Here is a 27,128-nt window from a genome sequence, read left to right on the forward strand (position 1 = left end):
AACAGAGAAGAAACTCGAGTCATGGATGTGACATGTTCTGTTTTGTCTGTGCTGTATACGGAATAAGCTTTTGCAGTGACAGACTCTTTGGTAAACATATCCAGAGTCTGGTCACCAGAGCTTGCTTTGTCTGTGAGCGTTACATCTGAAATGGAAGCAACTGATGGTTTATCTGTCACATCACTTTCCAGGGCCTGAGCTTTGCTAGGCGTAACCTTTGCAGTTGTGCCAGATGATATAGTTACATCAAGCTCAACATCTGTTCCTTGGATTGTTTCAATGCTGAAAGGAAATGAGTTAAAATCCTGCTTTGTCGTTGCTGTCCTCGACAGGGGAGGAGAAGTTGTGTTTGCAGGTTGCTGAGTAGACACATCAGAGATGTCTTCACCTGAACTCTCATCCTCCGTCCCTTCAGCCTCAGCTGTAGAGTCTATTGTCAAGTCCCCACTACCCTGCTCTCTGAAAGAGGCTGTGGAAGCCTCTGTTGTATTATCTGTGCTTGACATGGAAGGAGATTGGATTAATGTGGACTTCTGGGACCGTGTGAACTCTGTTGAAGATTCAACACGAGGTGTTTCAGGTGCGCTTTCAGTCTCTCTGGTTTCAGTCTCATTGGTTGCAACAGTGAACTGGTCCTGTGGTTCAGTGGTGCTCTGCACTTGTGCCTCCTCACCTGACTCTTCTGCTTGGATTTTCTCCTGGGCATCATCTGTTGGTGAGATTTCAGAGACCTCCATGTCTACATAAGTGAAGGAAGTGACAAAGGGTTTTGATGTGCTCGCTAGTCCAGTTGTTTGGTCCACAGATAGCTCCAGAGTTTCAATGTCTGCAGCGGGAGTGTATGAGGGTGTTTCATCTATTTCTTCTGTGGGTGTGATGACTGTTCCAACAGTTGTGCTTTGGAAGGGGTCACTGCTGATTATTGGGGAGGAAGATTTGGCCATCACAGCTTCTGACCCTAGTGATGTTGCAAATTCCTTGTTAAACATATCAGGTGTCAGGTCGCCTGAGCTCTCTTCATCTGTGAATGTGACCACTGAGGACGCCACATGTGAGTCAGCGCCAGCTGAATGTCCCTCGGTGCCTGTTAGTTCTTCTGTCTGTTCAACCCCCTTGGTTCCATCAGTTACCTCTGTGCTTACTGATTTTGTAACCGTTGAGTCTGTTGAAGATGATGTAGTATGCAGTGGGGCTGTTGTAACAGCAGATGTGTCATCACCTGAACTCTCATCCTCTTTGCCCTCACTTTCTGAAGTAGAGGGTTCTGTGAAGTCTCCACTTCCCTGCTCAGACAATGAAGCAGTGGCTGATTGTATTGTCTCAGCTGTGCTAGTGGAGACAGGATATTGGGTTGACATAGATGCTTGGCTGATCTGTGTAGACCGTGTTGAGGATGCAACACTTGGCTCATCAGATGTACTCTCTGTCTCATCTGTGGCTACAGTGAACTGGTCCTGTGGATTAGTGGAGGTCTCCATTGGTACCGCTTCACCTGAACCCTCTGGCTGAGTTGTCTCTTGGTCATCCTCTGTAGTTGTGATTCCAAATCTCTCCATGTCTATGGGTGTAGAGGTGTTGTGAGTAACCTGTGTTGAGGCCCCGGTTTGTTCTGTCACCTGTCCAGTTGATGTATGAGGAGTGGGATAACTACTGACAAACTCAATTATCGTAGCTTGCACCTTGCTAAACATATCAGGGGTCTGGTCACCAGACCTGTCTTCTTCTGTTGAGGTCACTGTTGGTCTTGATGTAGTGTACGCACTAACTGACTCTGATGGGAATGCAGTTGTTGCAACAGATTCCTTGGTGAGAATCTCAGTTGTTGCACCACTTGAGTTTATATCCTCTTCTGAAGTGAGGACGGCTATTGTCTCTGTTTCATCAATGACGAAAACAGCTGATGACATTTCTGAGCCTGTTGGTTCTTCTGACTGTTCTGTTCCAACTGTACTATACACTGGAAGAAGAGGTGTTGCATCTGACTGTGCAGTAAACATATCGGGAGTCTGAACTCCTGAGATCTCCTCTGGGATGGTACTCTCAACATGAGCAATGGTACCTGTGCTACGTAGAGAAGAAACTCTAGTAGCAGTAGCAATCACTTTACATTCTGCTGTTGCAGTTTCCTGTGACGCTGAAGTCATTACATGTCCTGGTTTCTCAGTGCTGAAGAGGGAAGTCGCAGATGTCTTTTCACTCTCTGCTGATGCAGTTCCCCGTGACGCCGTTGTAGGTTTCTCAGCGCTATACAGGGAAGAAGCTGCAATGATTGTAATCTTTGAAGTCTCAGCTGTTGCAGTTTCAAGGGATGCTGTAGTCACTCCTTGTTCCGGTTTCTCAGTGATGAACAGAGACGTTGCTGTAGTTGTGGCAGTCTTTTCACTCTCTGCTGTTGCAGTTTCCTGTGACGCTGTGGTAGGTTTCTCAGTGCTAAACAGAGAAGAAGCTGTGATGATTGTATTCTTTGAAGTCTCAGAGGTTGCAGTTTCATGGAATGCTGTAGTTACTAATTGTCCTGGTTTCTCAGTGCTGAATAGAGAGGACTCTGTGGTGGTTGCAGTGTCTTTGGTAAAAATATCAGGGTTCTGGTCACCTGAGCTCTCTTCGTCTTTGGAAATGAGGACTGAACTTGTGTCAGGGGTAGTGCTGATGATTATAGGTTCTCCCTCAGGTTTTGTGGTTGTTTGAATGGTAAATGGTATAGTTTCAACGAGTGGAGGCTCTACTCGTATGTCATAGTCCACATCTTCATAAATTTCTGGTGAAGTGGATGATGTGACAGTAATGGAAGCAAAATGTGTTGCTTCTGTGCTGTACAAAGAAGATGTAGGTGCTAAGGAAGATGTATTGGTAAATATTTCAGTTGTCTGGTCATCTGAGCTTTCTTCATCTGTAGAGATGAGGACTGAACTTGATTCTGTGTCACCAGTAATATGGGTAACAACATTGTTTTCTGTTACTTGTCCTGGTTTCTCTGTGCTATATAGAGATGAAGCTGCAGCAAGAGCCGTCTTTGAAGTCTCAGCTGTTGCAGATTCATGTGACGACGTAGACACTGTTTGGCTCGGTTTCTCTGTACTGAATAGAGAGGAGACTGTCGTAGTTGCAATTTCTTTGGTAAAAGTATCAAGGATTGAGCTTGTCTCTGCATCGCCAATGTTGGAAACACCTGATGTCTTCCCTGTTTGTCTAGTCGGTTCAGATTCTGTTATCTCAGTTAATGCTTCCTGTGAGGTGCCGATCACTGTAGCTGATGTCCCCATTGATTCCCATGTCTGACCTATCAGGGTAACCACGGGAGTCATTGGTGATTCTTGGGTAAAGATTTCAGTTGTGTCCGCTGAGCCCTCCTCTGTGAGGGTATAAATTAAACCTGTTGTTTTTTCGACACTTGCAGTGACTGATGGGTGGACAGTTGTTGTCTTTGTGGTAACATCCAAAGAAGCTGCGGCAGTACCTGCTTCGGCCGGGGACCCAAAAGGTGACACTGTTGATGCCCCATTAGCATGTCCACCGGGTCCAACGGTTGTTGATTTAGTGGACACCTCATCCCTCATTGTGACTGGGCTGAACTTAGGAGGTGCAGTTGTTACAGGAGCCAAACCGGTGAACACCTCAGTTGTCTGACTGACTGGACTCTCTTCTTCTACTGATGTGAATCTTGTCTCTGCATCATCCCTAATAGGAATAGATGTTGACTTAGAAGACGTTTCATCCTTCATTTTGACTGTGCTGAACAGAAGAGAGGCTTTTGTTGCAGAAGTCACACCGGTGAACATGTCATGGGTCTGTTTACCTGAGGTCTCTTCATCTGTAGAAGTTATTACTGGAGATGCAATAGTAGTGACTGCCATACCAGGAGTAACTGAGAGTGTATCTTTGCTTGAGGTTTCTACTTTCTGCTCAGTCACACCACTTATCACAATAGCTCCCTGTGTTGTGTATCTGCTGACTGAGTCTGATAGAGAGGGCATGGTTGTCTTGATCATCTGAACAGTAGTGTACATTGGATACGCTGTTGTCACTGGAGTCTCTTTGGTGGACATCTCAGATGTCTCTTTATCTATAGACCTGACGGCTGAACTCGCCTCTGCATCATCAATAACTGGAGTTACTCGTCCTGTTTTCACTATCACTGTTGTCTCTGTATCAGGCTGTGTTGTGGTTGTTTCCAGCTCTGTTTTGATTGTGCTTGAAGCACTTTTTGTGGGGAATATATTAGGAGTCTGGTCACCTGAGTTCTCTGTAGTGGATGAAGAGGAAGTTGTTTCGGTGCCATCAGAAACAGGATAACCTGGAAGTTTTCCTGTGACTGTACTTTCTGCAATTCTTTCTGTGCTGTACTGAGAAGTTGCTGTGGTTGTAGTGATCTTTCCACTCTCTGCTGTTGCAGTTTTTTCTGATATTGGTGAAGGTTTCTCGGTGTTATACAGAGAAGAAGTTACAGAGATTGTAATATTTGAAATCTCAGCTGTTGCAGTTTCCTTTGATACTGAAGTCGTTACATGTACTGGTTTCTCAGCGCCGAACAGAGAATACACTCTGGTAGTTGTGGTGTCTTTGGTAAGCATACCAGGTGTCTGATCACCTGAGCTCTCTTCTTCTGTGGAGGTGAGGACTGAACTTGTAACAGGGGTGGTGCTGACTGTTGTAGGATCTCCCTCAGCTTTTGTGGTTGTTTGAACAGCGGAAAGTATAGATTCAAGAAGTGAAAGCTCTTCGCTAGTGTCATAGTCCACCACTTCAATAATATCTGGCAACGTGGATGATGTGACAGTAATGGAAACTAAACTCGTTGCTTCTGTTCTGTACAAAAAAGACGCAGGTGTCACGGAAGAAGTCTTTGTAAAAATCTCACTTGCTTTGTCACCTGAACTCTCTTCATCTGTAGTGGTTAAAGAGGAAGTTGTTTCTGTGCCATCAGAAACAGAAGTAACTGAAGGTTTATCTGTGGCTGTACTTTCTGCAGTTTTCTCTGTGCTGTAGAGAGATGTTGCTTCAGTTGTAGTGGTCTTTCCACTCTCTGCTGTTGCAGTTTCTCGTGAAACTGTTGTAGGTTTCTCAGTGCTATACAAAGAATATGCTGCAGATATTGCCACCTTTGATGTCTCACCTGTTGCAGTTTCATGTGACAATGTCATCCCTACATGCCCTAGTGTCTCTGTACCGAACAGAGAGAATACGTTGGTGGTTGCAGTGGCTTTGGTAAACATATCAAGGATTGAGCTTGACTCTGTGCCATCAATAATGGGAACACCTGATGTCCTTCCTGTTTCTTTGGTTGGTTTAGATTCTGTTATCTCAGGTAATACTTCCTGTGAGGTGTCGATCACTGTAGCCGATGTCCCCATCGGTTCCCAAGTCTGATCCATGAGGGTAACTACGGGACTCATAGATGATTCTTGGGATGATTCTGTTGCAGTTTTATATGACGCTGTAATCCCTACAAACCCTAGTTTCTCCGTACTGAATAGAGAGGACACTGTGGTAGTTGCAGTGTCTTTGGTAAAAATATCAGGGGTCTGATCGCCTGAGCTCTCCCCATCTGTAATGGTAAGTACTGATGCAATTGTCTGAACATCAGCACTCTCCTCACCAGTAGAGGAGATGACTGAGCTTGTCTCTGTGTGACCAGTAACAGGGGTACCTGAAGGTTTTTCTGCGTTTGTGTGCCTCTCTGTGACTGCTGCGACAGTCTCCACTGTTGCAGTGTCTTGTGACATTGTTGTTTTCTTTGTGCTATATACATAAATAATTGTAGTAGTAGTGGTCTTAGTGTCAGCTGTTGCAGTTTCATGTGATGCTGTAGTCACTGCATGTTTTGGCTTCTCAGTACTAAACAGAGAATATGCTGTGGTTGTTGTAGTTACAGAGTCTGTGGTATCACTTGTCTGGTCACCTGAGCTCTCTTCATCTGTAGAGGAGATTACTGTGCTCATCACTGCATCATCAATGATAGGTGTAACTGATGGTGTTCCTGAGTCTGATGGTTTCTCAGTCTGATCTGTAACTTCACTTTCTCCTTTTGGGATCATTAAATCTGGCATTGCGGTGGTTGTCATTTGCTCGGCGTTGACTGTGCTATAAACAGAAGAAACAGTTGTAATGACAGGCTCTTTGGTAAACGTATCAGAGGGCTGGTCAAGTGAGCTCTTTTCATCTGTTGCAGAGAGGATTGAGCTGGTCTCTGTATCAGTAGCAGAAGTTTCTGTGGCTTTACTCTCCTCTGTTTCATGTGACGTTGTAGATATGACAACTTTTGGTTTCTCAGTGCTAAACAGATAGGAGACTGTGGTGGTTGGAGTGTGTTTGGTAGACATATCAGGCACCTGGTCACCCGAGCTCTCTTCGTCTGTAGAAGAGAGGACAGAGCTTGTCTCTGTTTCATCAATTATGTGGACAGTGGAGGGCTTTTCTGTGACTGATGTGTCTTCATTTGAAGCATTTCCGACTGTTATATCTACAGGTTGCTTAGTGGTAGTCATCTCAATCTCCTTTTTGATTGAGCTGAACAATGTAGGGCCACTTGTGGCTGTAGACTCGGTGGGGAACATATCAGGAGTCTGATCACCTGAGCTCTCTTCGTCTGTGGAATCAAGGACTGAGCTTTTCTCTGTAACAGGAAAAGATGACGGTTTTTCTGAGCCTGACAGTTTCTCAGCCTGCTCTGTGACTGCACTCTCTGCAGGTTTATGTGACACCGTTATAGTAACTGCTGGTTTATCAGGGCTATACAAAGAAGACACTGTGTCAGTTGCAGTGTCTTCGGTGAAAACCTCACTTGCCTGGTCACCTGAGGCCACTTCGTCCGTAGAGGATAGGGTCGAGCTTACATCTGTTACCGCAGTATCCATTGCAGCGCCACTAGAAAAACCTGTGCTGATAGTAGCAGAAGGTGAGACTGTTGATGATACATCAAACACTTCACTGGGTTCAATGCTCGATGATACTGTTGATCTATCATCCTCCTTTCTGCCCGTGCTGAACATAGGAAATGCTGTTGTCACAGGAGACTCCTGAGCGGACATCTGAGTTGTCTTTTTTCCAGAACTCTCTTCATCTATCGAAGTGACGGTCGTGCTAGTCTCGGTGTCATCAGTCACAGGAGTAGCTGAGGGTTTCTCTGTTTGCTCTGTAGCCTCACTGGTTGCCGTTGAGGTCGTGGGCACATCCTCTTCTGTTTTGACTATAGTATGAAGAGGAGAGAGGTGTGTTTCAGTAGCTATGCTAGGAGACATATCAGGATCACCTGCACTTTCCTCCTCCATCAGATTTGGGGTAAGTGAAGGTTTCTCTTTGCTTATGGTGTCTTCTAGTTTAGGTACCTCACCTGTCCCAATTGTGTCCTGTGTGGTGTATCGGCTGACTAAGTTTAAGAGAGATGCCATGGTTGTCTTAACCATCTGAATAGGACTATATACTGGAGAGACAGTTGTTGCAGGGGATTCTTTGGTTGGCATTGGAGATGTCACCGGACTCTTAGAACTGTCTTTATCTGTGGAAGTGGAGGCTGAGCTTGTCTCAGTCTCATCAACGACATTAACAACTGATGGTTTTTCTGTGTTTGTTGTGCCTTTGGTGAATGCTGTTACCTCTCTTTCCATTGTCGCTTGTTGTGTAGTGTCTGCTGAATTTGTTCTTGGTGATGTTTTTGTGGATCCTAACAAAATCTGTTCTGTGCTGAATAATGGAGAGCTGATCGTGAACATTTCAAGCGTTTGGTCTCCTGAGCTCTCCTCCCCTGGTACAGAAATGACATGTGTTGCAGTAGTGTATTTCACCGTGGGAGACACTGAAGGCAGGCTAAGCGTTGTTCCCTCTTGCTGGCTTGTCAAAGATTCAGCTGTGGTAGAGATCATTGAAGGTGATTCCGTGCTGCCTGCCTCTTTGGATGGCATCACCTCAGTCTTGATTGTTTCCACTAAATGTGTCTGGCCACTTGTCATTGAGGGAGGCAGAGCGATGCTAACTGGTTCCCGAGGAGTGTGTGGGGCCTGTGTGGATCCTTTCTCCTCGCCTGAGGTGGTGCCCTCAATGTCACTTATGGTCACTGGCACTGATACATCTTCAACATCTCCAGAAGAGGGCGTAGAGACCGACAGTAGAGGGGTTTGAATGGAGATGTCAAAATCTGGAAGAGCAGAGGTGCTCTTTGTTACGTCTGCAGTGTCAATGTCATCAGCGACCACGTGTATTTCTTCTGTGGGAGAAACCGAGGGCTCTTCCCCTTCTGGCTGATTCACCTCAGCATCCCTGTCATCATCTGGCGGTTGTGTCCCTGACCCCTCCACCTCTTTGCCATACACAGAGGCGCTGATTTGTTGGCTTCCCTCAGGAGTCTTGGGTGCATAAGCTGTTTGGCTTTGTTCTGAAGTTTTGCTCACTGCTGTGCCAGATGATGAAACAGTGGACACTGCTTCAGTGGGTGTAGTTATGACGTCACGTGGTCCCTCTGTGGTCTCTGAAACAGATGATAGACCCTCAGCTCTTTGCTCCGTTTTGGATGGAGTGGTTCCCACCATTGTTGTGACCGGTGCAGAGGTTGCAGTCACATCTGTTTGCACAACACGGCCTTGTGTGGTTCCCTCAACCTGCTCTGGGGTTGTGGTAGGAGTTGACTCCACATGAACCACCTCAGGCCCATAGTCATAAGAAAAGTGATCCAGAGTGGACATCGACAAAGGCAGTGGGGTACGTGAGAATGGGTCAGGCTTATCAGGCTTATCTGGTATAGTATCAGGTATCTCTATCAGAGGGTAATCAAACACAGTGGGGGTCACCTCCTCCTCACTGCCCCCCAGCGCGGTCACATTCTCCTCAAACTGGTCACCTCTTCCTCTCCCTGCTTCCTCCTCTACCTGTCTTCTCTCTTGCTCCAGGGTCACCTCGTGTTTGCCATTGATGAAGATCAGCGTTGGAGTCATGGTGACGGCAGCAGAGGAGAAGAAGTCAGGTTCTCCACTGCCCGGGATAGGTTCACCGTCCACCAGGGAAGGGGTGGCCCGGTCAGGAACGACAGGGATGACAGGGAACTGACCCTGGTCAGGCACCTCTGGGAACACAGGGAACTGACTCAGAGTGTCTAAGGTCGGCAGAGTCATATCCACTGAAAAGAGAGAGGAAAATGGAGAGAAAAGTTGAGATACATGACAATGACACTATGATGAGCAATAGTGTGGCTAGCATTAGTTAATGCATTCGTTTACTCCTATTTACTAAATGAAAGTGATTGATACAGTGCACAAAACTAAGAATTGTGACATTTTTCTTAAACTTTTGATTTGATTTCTTCCCTCCTGAAATCCCACCTATATACTAAACACAGAAATGGTCATTCTCAACTATTTAAACACTCGGAGCGCTCACATTCCATAACTACTGGAACGGCAAAGACGGTCAATCTGACCGTTGATATTTTAGTTGTGTAAATATTACATTATAAATAAATGATTGCTGAATTAATGCATTTATTCTGTTACAAATGGTGATAAGAAACCTTAGCACACCAAATGTAAATTGCAATCAGTCAGAAAATATATTAAACGACGCAGAAGAGCATAGACTGGAAAATACTCAAATAAGACGATGGTGTATTTTCTGAATGTAAGAAAACAGTTGCCTACCGAGCCGGCCTGTCTTAACTACGCCTAAACTATACTGAAACTAATTTCACACATATAATAATAGTCATAGATGTGGCTTAAAGACAGTGTTAAATTCACAATAGTCTGATAGGTGACAATACTATCAATTGTCAAATAGAGAACGAAGAGACCGATGACCAGTGCTGCTTACATTGACAAAAAAAGGGAACAGAGCTTACAAGTAGCACTTCTTCTATAATCATCCTACAGAGGTCCATGCAGGTCAGACATTTTGATTGCTATACGCTTGCAGAAAGAGCATATTCCAAGATTTATAATGACGTCTTTTTGTCAAAAAACTCTACAGATTACACTGATCGTCTCTGTTTCAATATATCACTTTTTCCTAGAATAACTGTGGCTCCTGTGAGTGTTTGTCATCTGAGTAAGCTACTGGTGACAATCAGCAATAGCCATTTGGGAAGAAATATCCTTTCTATTTTCTTCTCTTATATTCTTACTGTAAAATATATGTGTGTTGACTGTGTTAGGGCAGGGCCTGTGATGTCTGCTAAATGAACAAGATGATTTCATTGGCATGGAGCAGCCATAGATTGCCAACTAAGCACAGATAAATACTACTCAAAACGTGCTATTCTGTTCTCTTTAAATAAATTGACCGGTGTCATGTTGTTTATGACCTTCCTAAACAAAATAGTATTGATTTCTTTGCGAATGTGTGATATCAACACTAGGAAGTCCGAGCATCACCATGATTCAAAACTAATTGAAATGTTAAATATAGCATGGATTATCTAAAGATGAATACATTTGATTTTGTGAGATAAGACAGTCCTATGAATACATGAATTGAAAGGTATTTTCCCAACCTCCACAGTTCTGTCAGTGTTCATTGCCCTGAAGCTGTACTTAGCGGTAATCCAAATACAACAAATCAATCCCATGTTTGTCCTTACCTCCTGCAGTTTAATTAACTCTAGTCAGCTCAACGCTTTACAATAACAATGGACCTGAATACCTGTATGATAACATAGGCCTAGGTCATCGGTGTGGGGGGGTCAAAAAGTGGCTAAATTCTGCACGAAGTAGAGCTCAACATCTTGTCCCTGTTATGTGCGTATGACTTAATGATTTTAGATGGCCACAGCATCTTCATGACCAAGACAGCACAGGAGGACGAGTGAATTGAATTGTCCAAGCAGAAAGTGTCTTACAATAAAGGTCAGCCTACAAATAATCAAAACATTATTATCATTGTTTCATGATGTAGACTTTTCCTAATCTTGACAAATGTTGCCATTTTAACAGCGGCGCTGCATCTTTGCGGAACATCATTGGCCGTTCTGGGTTCATCATTGTTGCGTCACAGGTCTTATAAAAACTCCAAACTTGGTTTGGAAAGCACACCGAGTGACATGCTTCACGAATGAACGTGATGTCATCTGGCCAACCTCACATTGTTTGGCACTGATGCTTCAATCAGGCTCTTACGGGGAGCATTATTCATCCATATACACTGAGTGTACAAATTAATTAGGAACACCTGCTCTTTTAATGACATACTGTAGTCTGACCAGGTGAATCCAGGTGAAAGTGATGATCCCGTATTGATTTCACTTGTTGAATCCCCTTTAATTGGTGTAGATGAAGGGGAGGAGACAGGTTAAAGAAGGATTTTTAAGCCTTGAGACAATTGAGACATGGATTATGGATGTGTGCCATTCAGAGGGTGAATGGGCAAGACAAAAGATTTAAGTGCCTTTGAACGGGGTATGGTAGTAGGTGCCAGGTGCACCGATTTGAGTGTGTCAAAAACTACAACGCTGCTGGGTTTTTCATGCTCAACAGTTTCCCGTAATTATCAAGAATGATCCACCACCCACAGGACATCCAGGCAACTTGACACAACTGTAGGAAGTATTGGAGTCAACACAGGCCAGCATCCCTCTGGAGTGCTTCCGAGACCTTGTAGAGTCCATGCCCATATGAAGTGAGGTCGTTCTGAGGGCAAAAGGGGGTGCAACTTAATTATAGGTAGGTGTTCCTAATGTTTTGAACACTGATTGCATACAGTGCATTCGGAAAGTATTCAGGCACCTTCCATTTTTACACATTTTGTTATGTTACAGGCTTATTCTAAAATGGATTAAATAAATAAAAAATCCTCACACACAATACCCCATAATGACAAAGCGAAAACAGTCTTTTACACATTTTTGCAAAAAAGAAATACTCAGACCCTTTGCTATGAGACTCGAAATTGAGCTCAGGTGCACTCTGTTTCCATTGTCATCCTAGAGATGTTCCTACAACGTGATTGGAGTCCACCTGTGGACAATTCAATTGACTGGACATGATTTGGAAAGGAACACACCTGTCTATATAAGGTCTCACAGTTGACAGTGCATGTCAGAGCAAAAACCAAGCCACGAGGTCGAAGGAATTGTCCGTAGAGCTCCGAGACAGAATTGTGTCGAGGCACAGATCTGGGGAAGGGTACCAAAAAATGTCTGCAGCATTGAAGGTCCCCAAGAACACAGTGGGCTCCATCATTCTTAAATGGAAGAAGTTTGGAACCACCAAGACCATTCCTAGAGCTGGCCGCCCGGCCTAACTGAGCAATCGGGGGAGAAGGGCCTTGGTCAGTGAGCTCCAAAGTTCCTCTGTGGAGATGGGAGAACCTTCCAGAAGGACAACTATCTCTGCAGCACTCCACCAATCAGGCCTTTATGGTACAGTGGCCAGACGAAATGACACCCCACTTGAAGTTTGCCAAAAGGCACCTAAAGGACTCTTAGACCATGAGAAACAAGATTCTCTGGTCTGATGAAACCAAGATTGAACTTTTTGGCCTGAATGCCAAGCGTCCTGTTTGGAGGAAACCTGGTACCATCCCTACGGTGAAGCATGGTGGTGGCAGCATCATGCTGTGGGGATGTTTTTCAAATGCAGGGACTGGGAGACTACTCAGGATTGAGAGACAGATGAACGGAGCAAAGTACAGAGGTTTTCATCAAGGATCTCTTGATGAAAACCTGCTCCAGAGCACTCAAGATCTCAGACTGAGGTAAAGGTTCACCTTCCAACAAGGACAACGACCCTAAGCACAAAGCCAAGACAATTCAGGAGTGGCTTCGGGACAAGTCTCTGAATGTCTTTGAGTGGCCCAGCCAGAGACTGGATTTGAACCCAATCCAACATCTCTGGATAGACCTGAAAATAGCTGTGCAGTAACACTCCCCATCCATCCTGACAGAGCTTGGGAGGATCTGCAGAGAAGAATGGGAGAAACTCCCCAAATGCAGGTATGCCAAGCTTGTAACGTCATACCCAAGCTGACTCGAGGTTGTAAAAGCTGCCAAAGGTGCTTCAACAAAGTACACTGAGTAAAGTGTCTGAGTACTTATGTAAATGTGATATTTCAGTTTTTTTTAATACTGCAAAAATGTATAATAACCTGTTTTTGCTTTGTCTTTATGGGGTAGTGTGTAGATTGATGAGGGAAAAAACAATTAAATACATTTTAGAATAAGGCTATAACATAGCAAAATGTGGAAAAAAATCAAGGGGTCTGAATACTTTCCGAATGTGCTGTATGCTCGGTGTAACACTGACCTTATTAAGCCCCTGCCCTTTTGGCTGAAAGGTCCCTCTCAGACCCCAAGTTAGCTTAGGCCCTGAGCAAAGATAGACATCCTGTTCCTGCCCTGAGCAGATCCACTGGATGTCAGTGTTTCCCTGGAGAGGAACGTGCGCAACATCCGAAGATCGGCCCACACAACTGCCTAAAGCCTTTGGAAAATAAGAGTTCACGAGTCCCCTCGAGGCGCACAATCCTGTTTTTTTTTCTTCTCCTCCAAAATGTTTAACAAACTTTGTGCTTCACTCCCTGATCTGACAAAACTAAAACTAGCTATAAAGCAGGTGGCAAATGGCTTAACACAGGGCAGTGTTGTGGTCTCTCTGTTATAGTGAACAGCTCTGCATTCTTTGGCTTGTGACTTGCAATCCAACCAACGCCAGGGTAGGGGATAATGGTTATTCATTCACTATTCACTCCTCCTCCATCCATCTCTCTCTCCCCCATCTGAAAAGTGGAGTTTCCCACAAGCTGTGGCTCAGCTAGATTAGTGGCTGGGAGAGAGAACACCTGCAGGAGTCTGACACCTGTTTAAGGCCAGTGGAGCCTGGGAACACAAGAGAGCAATAACCCAACCCCTCACACACACACACACACACACACACACACACACACACACACACACACACACACACACACACACACACACACACACACACACACACACACACACACACACACACACACACACACACACACACACACACACACAAACACACACACACACACACACACACACACAACCCCCCTATTTAATCACCGCACCTTACCTCACTCGACAGCCCCAACTCACAACCACTCCCCTCCCCTTTCTACTCCCCACCACCACAATTGCCATGGCTCCCCGCTTCCCTCCTGTCCCTTCCAGCCTCAGTTGCTCAGTGGCCGGTGCCCAAGCTCCTGGTGCCGTATTACGAATCTGTTCAAATAAAACCAGACGCCCACATAAACCCAGGCCAGCGGTGGCTCTGGAGGAAGAGCAGTGCTCCATGCTGAGGACAGGCACAAACGCTCTGTTGTGTGCAAATCATGAACTCAGCAACACAACTCACCAGCCCCACAGGGCCTTGTGTATCTCATTACTGCAATTCAATGGGCAGGTAGGTAATGTGGTTGCTTTGAAGGAATCATTTTGCACTGGATAGCACATAATAAGGTTGGACCACACACTAAAACTTGAAGGTCAAATTATAAGTGGACAAATACCAATGTGCACTTATGGAATCTGTTTGTTCATTCTCAACTGGGAGATGTGAATGATTATTCTAACTTCTCAAGCCCTTTGTTTACTATGACTCCAGTGAGTGTACAAAACGGGACAATATCTTTCAGAGGCCAATTTCCATAAACCAGGGGTTTCTTCGGTGAAGGTCCTGGTTGCACCAAACAATGTGGCACTAAAACACCCATAATCTCCCTCTCTAGTCAGGCCACCACAACACCAGCTGCTCAGCTGTCCTTACAGAGCAACTAACTTCCGCAGTCCCATGTCAGAATTAGACATGCATCCATGTTTCTCCCTGCTCACAATGCCCTTGCAAAGCCTGAATCCTACTTGAAGGTAACAGCGCTCACTGTTGCCCCTAGTGGCCGGTTTCCACGTCTTCTCCCGACGTCCTCAGACATGGATGGATGTCGAATACTGACTTGTATCACAGGTGGCCTGGCTGCACAGAGAGGGGAGACTTTGCCTTAAAATGTTTATCATAGTACAAAACGTGTACGAGTACACACAGCAGTCTTCTAGAATATTGAGTTGGTGTTCAGGCTGCAGTGTGATGACAGGCATCTGTGCTTAGTCAGGTAGGCTGCCAAGCCTCCTCCTTTGCTGCCAGGCTGGCAGAGGGAGTTACACATACACACACACAGAGGGTGTGGCCTTGGCCCTTGGTGTGGCTCCTCTGCACACAGCTTTGGCTCTCTCCCCAGGTTGCACCAGCAGGCCTGCACTCAGAGGGAGAGGGAGTCCAGATCACCAGTACCCAGGCTCCATGGCAGTACCAAACCATGTGTGTCTTGTACCACTGTGCAAGAACACCAGACTCATTTACAATTAGTGTAGCACCACATTAGGTCAGGAACGCTTGAGTGCATAGCTCTGGTTGGATGCTCACAGTCACAACATGATTGCCATGCTGGAAACCATGTGTGTGCATGTATCCCTTCTCTCCTCATATTTCTCTACCGCGACTTTCTTCAAGACCAGCCATATCCTCTGACTTAAGGGCAAAAGTATAAAACATTCCCATATACTGTAATGTGAAGTGGGTGAGGTAAGGATACTGACACAAGTTAAAAGGCCACTTCAGGAGAAACGACTTGCCTTACTCTGAACAGTGGCATTACGACTCATGGTGAAATATTATAATTACGCTATCCTACCTATACCCCAGCATTACTCAACAATCATGAGTAATTTAGCCTGAGACACACTGCCACTCTGAGCAACCATCATCCAACCAATAACCTGCCTACTAAGTTGTAAGACACTCCTGTTCAGTAATCTCTCCGCTGGCCGATTGACCGTGAGGTGAGTTGTGGAACTCAACACACCGCATTCCATTGTCTTACACCATTGCGGCTGCCTCCATGAAGGAGAATACCAGAGACAGCGAGAAAGAACAGTGGGGGGAGTAAGCCTAAGCCATAATTGACATCACTGAGGTTCCGGAGGCCTCACTGTTATGCTGACCACAAGACCTGTTAATACAATAAACAGCTGCATGCCGAGAGATTGTGGCCTTTTTCATTTTTCATTCAGTGTTTATTTCCCTATGACCCCCATGTCTGTCTGCACATCTGTTCAGCTGGACTGACTGACCGAGTTGAGGTGGTCCAGGCACTAAGCTGCAGTCTGTCAACGGATGTGGGAGAGAGGACCCACAGAGGAATTCGCTAGCTAGCTAGGGGGGATAGGAAAACAATAACAAAAAACAGGTTTCGCAAGAGGTCCCTTGACAGGGGACGGGTGGACATGGAAAGGGTGGACATGGAATATATACCTGTTTACTCTTATTTAATCCAACGACTTGATTGGAAGTCATGCTATTTATTTGTTTTTTGCGCTTTATAGCTACAGTGTATGATCATGTAAAAATCTGACAATAGGCTGATACTCAGGGGCTTTTCTCCTGTCATTTTCGAAGGGTCTTTTTAAATAGCCGACATGATTCTTGCTTGGTCTAAGGTATTAAAAAAGAATACGCTAAAGTGGCCTATATAGAGTAAAATGTTGTGATGATTTTAATTAAGGCCAGACAACACACCCTAATAAGGTAATTTTTTCTCCCTTAATCACATCGCAATCAACCTTTACCAGTTGAATATGGACACAAATTGTAACTTTTTTGTATTACAATCCATTTGAAATATTGTATGAAAATATGCAAATGATGTGACTCCTCATTAAATATGTGCATATTTGTATATCACACAACAACAACAAAAACATTCTGGACACTGGATGAAGTCAGCCTAAATATTTTGGTTTCATTTTGTCAAGATACTCTAGGACTGAATGTATACATAGCAGATTGTGGATAAATACTTTTTTCATCTTTCCAGCAGTAAAATACTAAAGAAAGGTACGTAAAATGCATTTTTGGTGTATCTTTTAGAAGAAAAATGTCAAACCCCTAAATGTTTTGGACAACATATCAACAATTCTCTATGCACGTCTGGAGATTATGTCTAAGGATAACCACACACAATTTGGTGAATGCAGATGCGTCTGAAGCTGAAAACAATGTGTGGGCATGTGGGGAGAGGGTGTGGGAAGAGACTTTCGGAAAATGACAGTTGAAGACAAGTACACCGATTTTAGAAACACCAAACACATATTTAGACCCAATCACCATCTCTTCAAAGTAAGTTGCTACATACAGTATAGTCCAGTTTGTAAAATTCTCTATGAAATGGGTTTTTGAATTGTGTGATTCAATTATGGAAATGATGGATGTCCAGTGGTGTTTGAAATGATTAAAACCCTTGATAAAGATGAGCAATAATGACTGTATAAAATAAATAGCTCATATACTGAGCTACGTGTGTTTTGTTTGCTCCAAAAAATAGGGAAATTATATGACATGAATACAATTGCTCAGAGATTTTGTTTAACAATTAATACTTTTTTCTCAAAGTTATTGACACCCCTAAAGATTCTTATAAATAGATTAGTCAAAATTGGTATTTGGTCCGATATTGCTAGCACGCAATGACTACATCAAGCTTGTGACTACAAATGTGTTGGATGCATTTGCAGGTAGTTTTGCTTGTGTTTCAGATGATTTGTGCCCGATGTAAATAATGTACTGTGTCATTTTGAAGTCACTTTTATTGAAAATAAGAATATAATGTTTCTAAACACTTCTACATTGATGTGGATGCTACCATGATTGTGGCTAATCCTGAATGAATCGTTAATAATGATGGAGTGAGAAAGTTACAGCGGTTCAATAATCATACCGCCAAGACATGCTAACCTCTCGCTATTACCAATAACAAGAGAGGCTAGCATTTCTTAGCTGTAAGATGTTTGACCCTCTGTCTCACTCATCATTATTCACGATTCACTCAGGATTATCTGTCATCCTTTTTGAGAAAATTAGCCAACCCCGCAATTCATTTCCTCATCCTCGTTGTGCAGTAAGGGTGCTATGAAAAAACATGAACAAACGCTTTAAAACCACCCAAATACATCCTTTTAGAAACGGAAAGCTCTCAGTATAGTGATGCAGTTTAGATGTTGTACACTATTCTAAAATTCTAAACTATTCTAAAATAGTTTTTTCCTTCATCAATCTACACCCATAATGAGAAAGCAAAATGTTTATAAATGTATATTCCATTTTTTTACTAAAATATAACATTTACGTAAGTATTCAGACCCTTTACTCAGTACTTTGTTGAAGCACCTTTGGCAACGATTACAGTCTTGAGTCGTCTTGGGTATGACGCTACAAGCTTGGCACACCTGCATTTGGGGAGTTTCTCCCATTCTTCTCTGCTGATCCTCTCAAGCTCTTGGCATTCAGGCCAAAGAGTTCAATCTTGGTTTCATCAGTCCTTTAGGTGCCTTTTGACAAACTTCAAGCAGGCTGTCATGTGCCTTTTACTGAGGAGTGGCTTCCGTCTGGCCAGTCTACCATAAAGGCCTGATTGGTGGAGTGCTGCAGAGATGGTTGTCCTTCTGTAAGTTTCTCCCATCTCCACAGAAGAACACTAGAGCCCTGTCACCTAGCTGACCAAGGCCCTTCTCCCCCGATTGCTCTGTCTGGCCAGGCGGCCAGCTCTAGGAATGGCCTTTTTTTATTATTTGTACTTTTGCAAACATTTCTAAAACCTGTTTTGGTTTTGTCATTATGGGGTATTGTGTGTAGATTGATGAGGCCCTTTTTTTATTTAATCAATTTTAGAATAAGGCTGTAACGTAACAATGTGGAAAAAGTGAAGGGGTCTGAATACCTTCCAAATGCACTGTAACATTCCATTTACATAAAAGACAGAGATTTGGTTGTAAAAAGGCAAACTTTTCGCTCATGGCACATTAATTCCACAGTATTTTAATGTTTTGTTTCGGTAATGACAATCATATCGGCTGTATTTCTGTACTTTAAAAGTGATATATCTTAAAAACATGATTGCTGACATGCAAAACTATTTGGGTCTATATCAACAATTCACTAATGAAAAGCAAATACCAAAAGAACGTTTTTCTTGAACTTTTTTAGATATTTTTGGGGGTGGGAATGCAATTTGCACCATGTCTGTAGAATCACCCATATACGTAGAGATACATGATAAACTAGATGGCTAACTGTGTTGTCACCCATGAAGATGTGTTCAATCATCTAGCATAGTTAGCACCCATGCTAAATCAGAATACTGTTAGCATATTCCAAAAGCGGACAGCTTCACCATTTGCAAAGCCAAAAAACTATAAACATTATTGCTAAAATGATGGTTGATGTAAGCTTTGAAGGTGGTAAAATCCTGATGAGAGATGTTCCATAAAGGTACTAAAATTAACAACAACCAAACCAGATGCTGATGTAGCAACGCCGCTATGCGTATGTCTGTGTGTGAGAGGGAGAGAGAGCAGCACATGCATTCTCCTTGGCTGAGAGTCAAAACCCCCACTTCAGGACCCTGGACAGCACATGGTTTTACTGTATCTGCCAAAAAACCCTCGACTGTACATTCATGTGCATCGACAGAGAGCAACGGCACAGTATGCTATAAGTGTTAACACATGCCTACGTTACAGACAACCACTCTCTGTCACATAGGGCCTAGGCCAAAACATAAAGAGCGGTTCTCCACAGTAAAACCAAAACATGTACTGTGCTTATGTTTTCAGAAGCTTTTTAGCAAGTCAACAGTTTGCAAGTGATCAAGTTGATATCGCACCCCAGTAACAGTAGTCTAACACATCTGACCTCCTACCAGAGCAGACATAAAGGATACCAGGCATGGGCTGATCTGAGGAACTAGTCCTTACGCACCACATTACTATGTAGTAGGCCTAATCCTATTACAGGAAGTACTGGTCTTTCCAGGTGACGTACAGCAAACTTTATCTACCGCAATTAACTCATGCGGACAAGATTACTGTCAGGAAAAGAGACATCATCTGGAGAGCTACTTGTAGTTTGACCTTTATATAACAAACTTTACATAGGTCACCGAACCCTGAATTGTTACAGAGCAACGTTTACCTCAAATGTCTAGCCTATATCATATAACCATAACAATGCACTTAATGGAATATAGTGAACAAGAGGTATTCTTCTTACCTGACTCGTTTTGCTTCTGCTCGTCGGCATTGATGTTGATGACTTGGATGGGGAGTCCATCTGGGCCCACAGTGGCTGGAGCGCTGGTGGAGGTCAAGGGAGCAAATGAGAAGAACTCTCTATCGATGTCTGTGGTGGTGTCCTGGCCTTCAGTCAAGGTTTCACTGAGGGACTCAGGAAAGTGAGTGGTGGACTCTTCAATGACCTGATCACCTGAGCTCACATCCTCAGCTGACGTCTCACTGCCGATGAGAATGGCGGCTGCTGTTGGATTCACTGAGGAAGGTTCCTTAGAGGTCACGGTTTTATGTGAAGTGGTGGTTGTGGAAACACTTGGTGGGTCCTGTGTTTGACTCGCATCCTCCTTGTACAGAATGGCTGGTGTCTCTAAATCACGAGGAAGAGGTTTCTGTGTGGGCTCAGCTTTAGAAGCACCTTCTGTCTCAGCCGGGTGAGTGATAACTTGTATGATTGAGTATTGGGATGAGGGTGTGGTCGGGGCATCAGTTGCTGAGCCATCTAAAGGCTTTGATGATGACTTTGTTGGTATTGCTGGTCTTGTAGCTCCTGATTGTGTTGGGGTAGTGGTCTCCATGCCGGTGTTGGGCTCTGTATCACACACGATGGTGGTAATCATGGTTGTTTCATCCATGACAGTGGTGGTAGAGGTGCTTGTTGAGGGATCGTCATGCACCGCTTGGGTTGGCGGAACGGGTGGGGTACCCTCTACAAATCCTGCAGTTCCAATCTCATCAACATAGCCTGGGGAGGGGGTCGTTGAATGAAGGCCCTCCTCAGAGTATGGCTCTCTTTCTGGGTACACTGTCGTGCCAGCGGGACTGTGTGAATCAGTGTGGGGGCTAAGTGTGCTTCTGTCCTCAGTGTTTACTGCCACTGTAGATGATGCCCTTGGTGTAGGTGGCAAGGTGACCGCAGCAGTGGAGCCCAGGTCAGCGATGGTTTCGGGACCCATTCCACTGCCCTCCACATCTTCAGTGAATAAGGTCACAACCAGACTGGGAGTGACAGTGGATATTGTGGGTGGGGTAGTTTCAGTGATGACTGCATTAGGGGATCCCCCAAGGACCTCTGCTGTTGTGGGCGGGGCAGTGGCAGTTCCACGTACAGACGCATCTTGAGTGGCGGAGGCCATCACCATTGTGGAATCGTCTGCGGTTTCAAGAGTGGAGGGCTGTTCAGTTACATGTAGACTGGACTCATATGTAGTGTCCTCAGTACTAACAGGTGCATCTTTAGTTTTCTCAGTGGTGATTGGTTCAGTTGGTTGGGTTGTCGAAACTGATTGGGCGTCTATCAGGTCAGAGGTCATCTCTGCAGTGATCCCTTCCAGGGTGGTTTCCTCTGTGTTTCCGTGAGCAAACATGGGTTCTGTGCTTGGAGAGGCCTCTAGAAGAATGTCAGGCTGAACTGTGCCCACTTCTATCACATTGTGATTCTCTGGTTCTTCTGTGGGCTCAGCCAATCTCTCCCCAGACCCTGTGCTCGATGGCTGGGCCACGGCGGTATCTACGGACACTTCAGGTGTGGCATCGTCTACCTGGACGACTGCAGTGGCCTGAGGGGGAGCAGGGAAGGTAGATTCACTAGGATGTGGACTTCCTGTTGTGGGTGGAGCTTGGAACGTGTCTCCACGGGGAGGGAACGACTCCACATGGCTTGGGCTTTCCTCAAAGTCATCAACATTGTAATCGGGGAAGGATGTTGTCGTGAAAATGTCACCTTCTTGTTTTGCAGCGGCAGTGGTGTGTGGCCAGGTCACCTCCTCAAGATCGCCTTCATGTGTTACCGGGGTGGGGCGAGGCGATACCATGCTGGTTGAGAACATAGATGAAGGGGCCGCTGTTTCGGCTGATTCTCCGGTCTCTGAAACAGGTTCAAAACTTGGGGTCTGAGTATTGCTGCCTCTGTCCAGGGGAGAGAGAGCTGTGGTGGGACCAATGGCGGATGTGGCCAGCATGGGGTGGGGCGTGGTAGCACCCTCCACAGACACTTCCACCCAGGTCATCTGATTTATCAGCTTCTTCCTAGCTGAGGATAGAGAAAGATAAATAAAGTGTATTACTGTCAAATAAATCCCCAGACAAAAATACAGCAGACCAAAATAACCAATGACCAGCATAGGAAAATTTGGCCAGGCCCAAAAATACTTTGTTACATAAGATCAGAGTGATTAATAGACAGTAAATTAATATCCCAGCGTTTTATTTTTGGACCACATAACTATTTAATCTGGGATCTTTCATTCTATTTTCAAACTATCCAGTTCTTGTCTGAGGCTCCTTGGCTGGCACCAGAATGGCACGTTTGTCTTGGCTATACCTTGCCAACTCACTCAGTCCACCAGGTTTCACACAGCACTACCCACTCACAATGCAGCACACACACTGGTATATGGCACAACGCCAGTATAGACTTCAGTATGAACCCTACAGAGAGAAGTAGTCTTTAGAAATAACATGACACTTAGAGAGACATCATTGTCTCGTGGGACTTACCCACAAAGCTTTGACAGCTACTGTTTCTACCCCTGGTCCAACCATAAATTCACCCTCACTCTCTAAGAAATAATGATATAATTCTGAAATGGTATGGAGGAGACTCTCTGGAGCATTGGTTTTGGAAGGAGTTTCACAGCATCCACCCCAGAGGCTTGTGATCATAACAAGGGTGGACATTACCAAGTAATGGTCGTAAACTGTGTCTTGAAGTACAATATTATCATGTTGATCCACTCTGAATGTTCTTTTCCCACATTCCCACCACTAACACGGGCTAATTTACCTCGCTAAAGCAGATAATGTAGGTGAGGTCATTTTCAAAGCTTTCTATTTCAGAGCACACGTTGAACATTCATTTTACATTTTCTATTGTGTCTACGGGCATTCATGGGGCCATTAAGGGTCAATTAAACAGCATATAAACTTTTCGGCATCTTCTGTTGTGGTTTTGTGGAGTGGCCCTGAGTCTTGTCTTCTGGTCTCTTCCATGCCTGTCCTCCCACAGTCTCTGTGTTTACTAGTGTTTCCCTCCCTGTGGTCCAGCTCCTGACTTTTATATGTATTTGTATTTGTGGTCACTTGGGCTGCTACTCCAGTATTCATATTAAATAGACTAATCATAATTATGATCCCTCCCTATAAGTTACAGCACCGTATGAATAATAGAGGTTAAGCTGCTAAGAGACCAACAATGAATTCCTCCCAGACTGCTCTGTGACTGGATCAAAGCTTGATTGTTCAGAAGGCACATCCTTGCTTGTTCTCACCCTGTCCCAATGTCTGACCCACTCGCGCTCTCCACTCACACTCTCTCTCGCCCTCTCACACTCTCTCTCTCCCGCTCTCATATACTGTACAGACACAGGCACAGGCACAGACATTGTGACAGTTTCAGTATTCTCTCCTCAGTGGCGCGACACAGACTGTGTAAAGCAGACAGCAACTGTTCAGCACTACGTACTTGCCCTCCTTCTCCACGCAGCTATCTCTAATGTAAGGTTTGAGAAACTTTTTTCACGAACAGTAAAAATAGACCCTGGTCTATAAGAAAGCAGACGGGGTGCATTATCTCACTGGATGTTTGTGTGCGGTCACTTTTACTGGGGCCTTTGTTTTCTCCAGTCCCGGGACCAATTATCCCTCCATTTTCCTCCTCTGCCACTCTTTCATCTAACTGACTAATGTTTATACAACATCTTCTTTGGTGTTTTGTGTTCCTGCAAGGGGAAATTGTGAAGAATTCCAGCCAATGGAAAAGGGGTTACTTGAAAAGCACTTAGGTGAGAACAAAACCAAAAAAGCACTGAGAGCGCTAAAATGGAATACACAAAGCGGGAGGTCAGGGTGCCCTGTTTGTGTGACCTCCTACCCCTGTGGGGACTTATCACGCGGAGAGCTAGCGTCTCTCAGGGAGACCCAATAGCCTGGTAGGGGGCGGCTTATCTCGCTGACCCTCTTTTAAAAAGATGGAAAGGCCAGGTCAGAGGTCACCGAGGCTGACTGGCTTTAGAAGTCCGGCCAGTAACTTCGTCCATTAACCTAACGTCTGCTCCGATAACTACCAAGTGAGAGCGATGGAAAAGGGGAAACTCTGACAGCTGAAACAATCTGAAAGAGGAGGAAAGAGAGAGATAGGCTGACAGGTGCTGTATCTGCACTTTTTCGTCACACGGATATAGTCATGTTTAGATGCAGTTTATCTAACTTCGATCAGATAAGTACAGTGCCTTCAGAAAGTAATCATACCCCTTGACTTATTTCCATTTTTTTGGGGGGGTGGATCAGCTTTAATGGATTGTGGCTTCTATCAATGTAATTGTCTGCATAATTTCTAATCCCCTATACATATGTTTTTTATCTGTAAATGATTATTTCCATCTTTATTATTTTCTCCCTTAACCTACCACTCCTTCCCTAATTGGAGTAAACTAATTACATATATTTTCCTTCTTAATTTTGTTGTGACACCCTGCATTCAAAATGGATTAAATCAAAACATTATCACCAATCTACACACAATAACAGATAATTACAAAGTGAAAACCCATTTTTAGACATTTTTGCCATTTATTGAAGTATTCCCCTGAGTCACAACTTTGTAGAAGCACCTTTGGCAGCGATTACTGCTGTGAGTTTTTCTGAGTAAGTCTTTAAGAGCTTTCCACACCTGGATTGTGCACGATTTGCCCATTATTATTTTCAAAATTCTCCAAGCTCTGTCAAATTGGTTGTTGATCATTGCTAGACAACCATTTTCAGGTCTTGCAATAGATTTTCAAGTAGATTTAAGTCAAAACTGTATGTCGGCCACATAGGAACATTCATTGTCTTCTTGGTAAGCAACTCCAGTGTAGATGTGGTCTTGTGTTTTAGGTTATGGTCCTGCTGAAAGGGGAATTCATCTGCCAGTGTCTGGTGGAAAGCAGACTGAAACAGGTTTTCCTTTTGGATTTTGCCTGTGTTTAGTTCCATTTCTTATTTATTCAGAAAAATTCCCCAGTCCTTAATGATTAGAAGCATACCCATAACATAGTGCAGCCACCACTATGCTTGAAAATATGAAAAGTGGTATTGGGTAATGTGTTGTATTGGATTTGCCTCAAACATAACACTTCGTATTCAGGACAACAAGTTAATTGCTTTGCCACATGTTTTGCAGTATTTTTTTACGCGCGTTGTTGCAAATAGGATACATGTTTAGGAATAGGTTTGTTCTTTACAGGCTTCCTATTTTTTCCTCTGTCAATTGGGTTAGTATTGTGGAGTAACTAAAGTGGCTTGCGAAAGTATTCACCCCCATTGGCATTTTACCTATGTTGTTGCCTTACAACCTGGAATTAAAATAGATTTTTTGGGGGTTTGAATCATTTGATTTACACAACATGCCTACCACTTTGAAGATGCAAAATAAAAAAAATTGTGAATCAAACAAGAAATAAGACAAAAAAAATGAAAACTTGAATGTGCATAACTTTTCATCCCCCCAAAGTCAATATATTGTAGGCCACCTTTTGCAGCAATTACAGCTGCAAGTATCTTGGGATATGTCTCTATAAGTTTGACACATCTAGCCACTGGGATTTTTGCCCATTCTTCAAGTTGGATGGGTTCCGCTGGTGTACAGCAATCTTTAAGCCATACCACAGATTCTCAATTGGATTGAGGTCTGGGCTTTGACTAGGCCATTCCAAGTCATTTAAATGTTTCCCCTTAAACCACTTGAGTGTTGCTTTAGCAGTATGCTTGGGGTCATTGTCCTGTTGGAAGTTGAACCTCCGTCCCAGTCTCAAATCTCTGGAAGACTGAAACAGGTTTCCCTCAAAAATGTCCCTGTATTTAGCGCCACCCATCATTCTTTCAATTCTGACCAGTTTCCCAGTCCCTGCCGATGAAAAACATATCCTACAGCATGATGCTGCCACCACCAAGCTTCATTGTGGGGATGGTGTTCTCGGGGTGATGAGAGGTGTTGGGATTGTGGCAGACATTGTGTTTTCCTTGATGGCCAAAAATCTAAATTTTAGTCTCATCTGACCAGAGTACTTCTTCCATATGTTTGGGGAGTCTCTCACATACCTTTTGGCGAAGACCAAACATGTTTGCTTATTTCTGGGCTCTCTTCTGTAAAGCCCAGCTCTGTGGAGTGTACGGCTTAAAGTGGTCCTATGGACAATACACCAATCTCTGCTGTGGAGCTTTGCAGCTCCTTCAGGGTTATCTCTGATTAATGCCCTTCTTGCCTGGTCCATGAGTTTTGGTGGGTGGCCCTCTCTTGGCAGGTTTGTTGTGGTGCCATATTCTTTCTATTTTTTAAATAATGGATTTAATGGTGCTCCGTTGGATGTTCAAAGTTTCTGATATTTTTTTTATAACTCAACCCTGATCTGTACTTCTCCACAACTTTGTCCCTGAACTGTTTGGAGATCTCCTTGGTCTTCATGGTGCCGCTTGCTTGGTGGTGCCCCTTGCTTAGTGGTGTTGCAGACTCTGCAGCCTTTCAGAACAGGTTTATATATACTGAGTTCATGTGACACTTAAATAAAGTCCACCTGTGTGCTATCTAACTAATTATGTGACTTCTTAAGGTAATTGGTTGCACCAGATCTTATTTAGGGGCTTCAGAGCGAAGGGGGTGAATACCTATGCACGCACCACTTTTCCATTTTTTGATTTTGATTTTTTTTTAAACAAGTATTTTTTTTCATTTCACTTTACCAATTTGGACTATTTTGTGTATGTCCATTACATGAAATCCAAATAAAAATAAATTTAAATTACAGGTTGTAACGCAACAAAATAGGAAAAACGCCAAGGGGGATGAATACTTTTGCAAGGCACTGTACAATGTTGTTGATCCATCCTTAGTTTTCTCATATCACAGCCATTAAACTCTGTAACGGTATTAAAGTCACCATTGGCCTCATGGTGAAATCCCTGAGCGGTCCCTTTCCTCTCTGGCAACTGAGTAATTAAGAACGCCTGTATCTTTGTAGTGACTGAGTTTATTTATACATTATCCAAAGTGTCATTAATAACTTCATCATGCTCAAAGGGATATTTAATGTAAAAA

General features: G+C 44.0%; 2 protein-coding genes across 2 annotated transcripts in view; both read right to left on the reverse strand.

The window, feature by feature from the left end:
* LOC139545755 (brevican core protein-like) overlaps nt 1-27,128 on the reverse strand; it is a 71,126-nt gene that overhangs the window by 22,019 nt on the left and 21,979 nt on the right. The window lies entirely within an intron of this gene.
* LOC139545985 (mucin-2-like) lies at nt 298-26,498 on the reverse strand. The gene is made up of 5 exons (XM_071354248.1): nt 26,449-26,498; nt 20,040-22,084; nt 7,940-9,106; nt 674-1,021; nt 298-359 (listed from the first exon to the last, which is right to left on the reverse strand). The coding sequence occupies exons 1-5, from the start codon at nt 26,496-26,498 to the stop codon at nt 298-300; spliced, it is 3,672 nt and encodes a 1,223-aa protein (XP_071210349.1).

The sequence above is a fragment of the Salvelinus alpinus genome, chromosome 19 (genome assembly GCF_045679555.1).
Source record: "Salvelinus alpinus chromosome 19, SLU_Salpinus.1, whole genome shotgun sequence".
NCBI lineage: Eukaryota > Metazoa > Chordata > Actinopteri > Salmoniformes > Salmonidae > Salvelinus > Salvelinus alpinus.

Coding starts and splice junctions, on each gene's coding strand:
- LOC139545985 (XM_071354248.1), bottom strand. CDS start 26,498: ATGAAGACCAAGGAGATCTCCAAACAGTTCAGGGACAAAGTTGTGGAG. Junction 22,085..26,448: donor AGGGACAAAGTTGTGGAGAA/GTACAGATCAGG, acceptor ATCCTCAGCTAG/GAAGAAGCTGATAAATCAGA. Junction 1,022..7,939: donor TCTGCCTCCCTCAATGACAA/GTGGCCAGACAC, acceptor TCACATTCACAG/ATGAAGAGAGCTCAGGCGAC.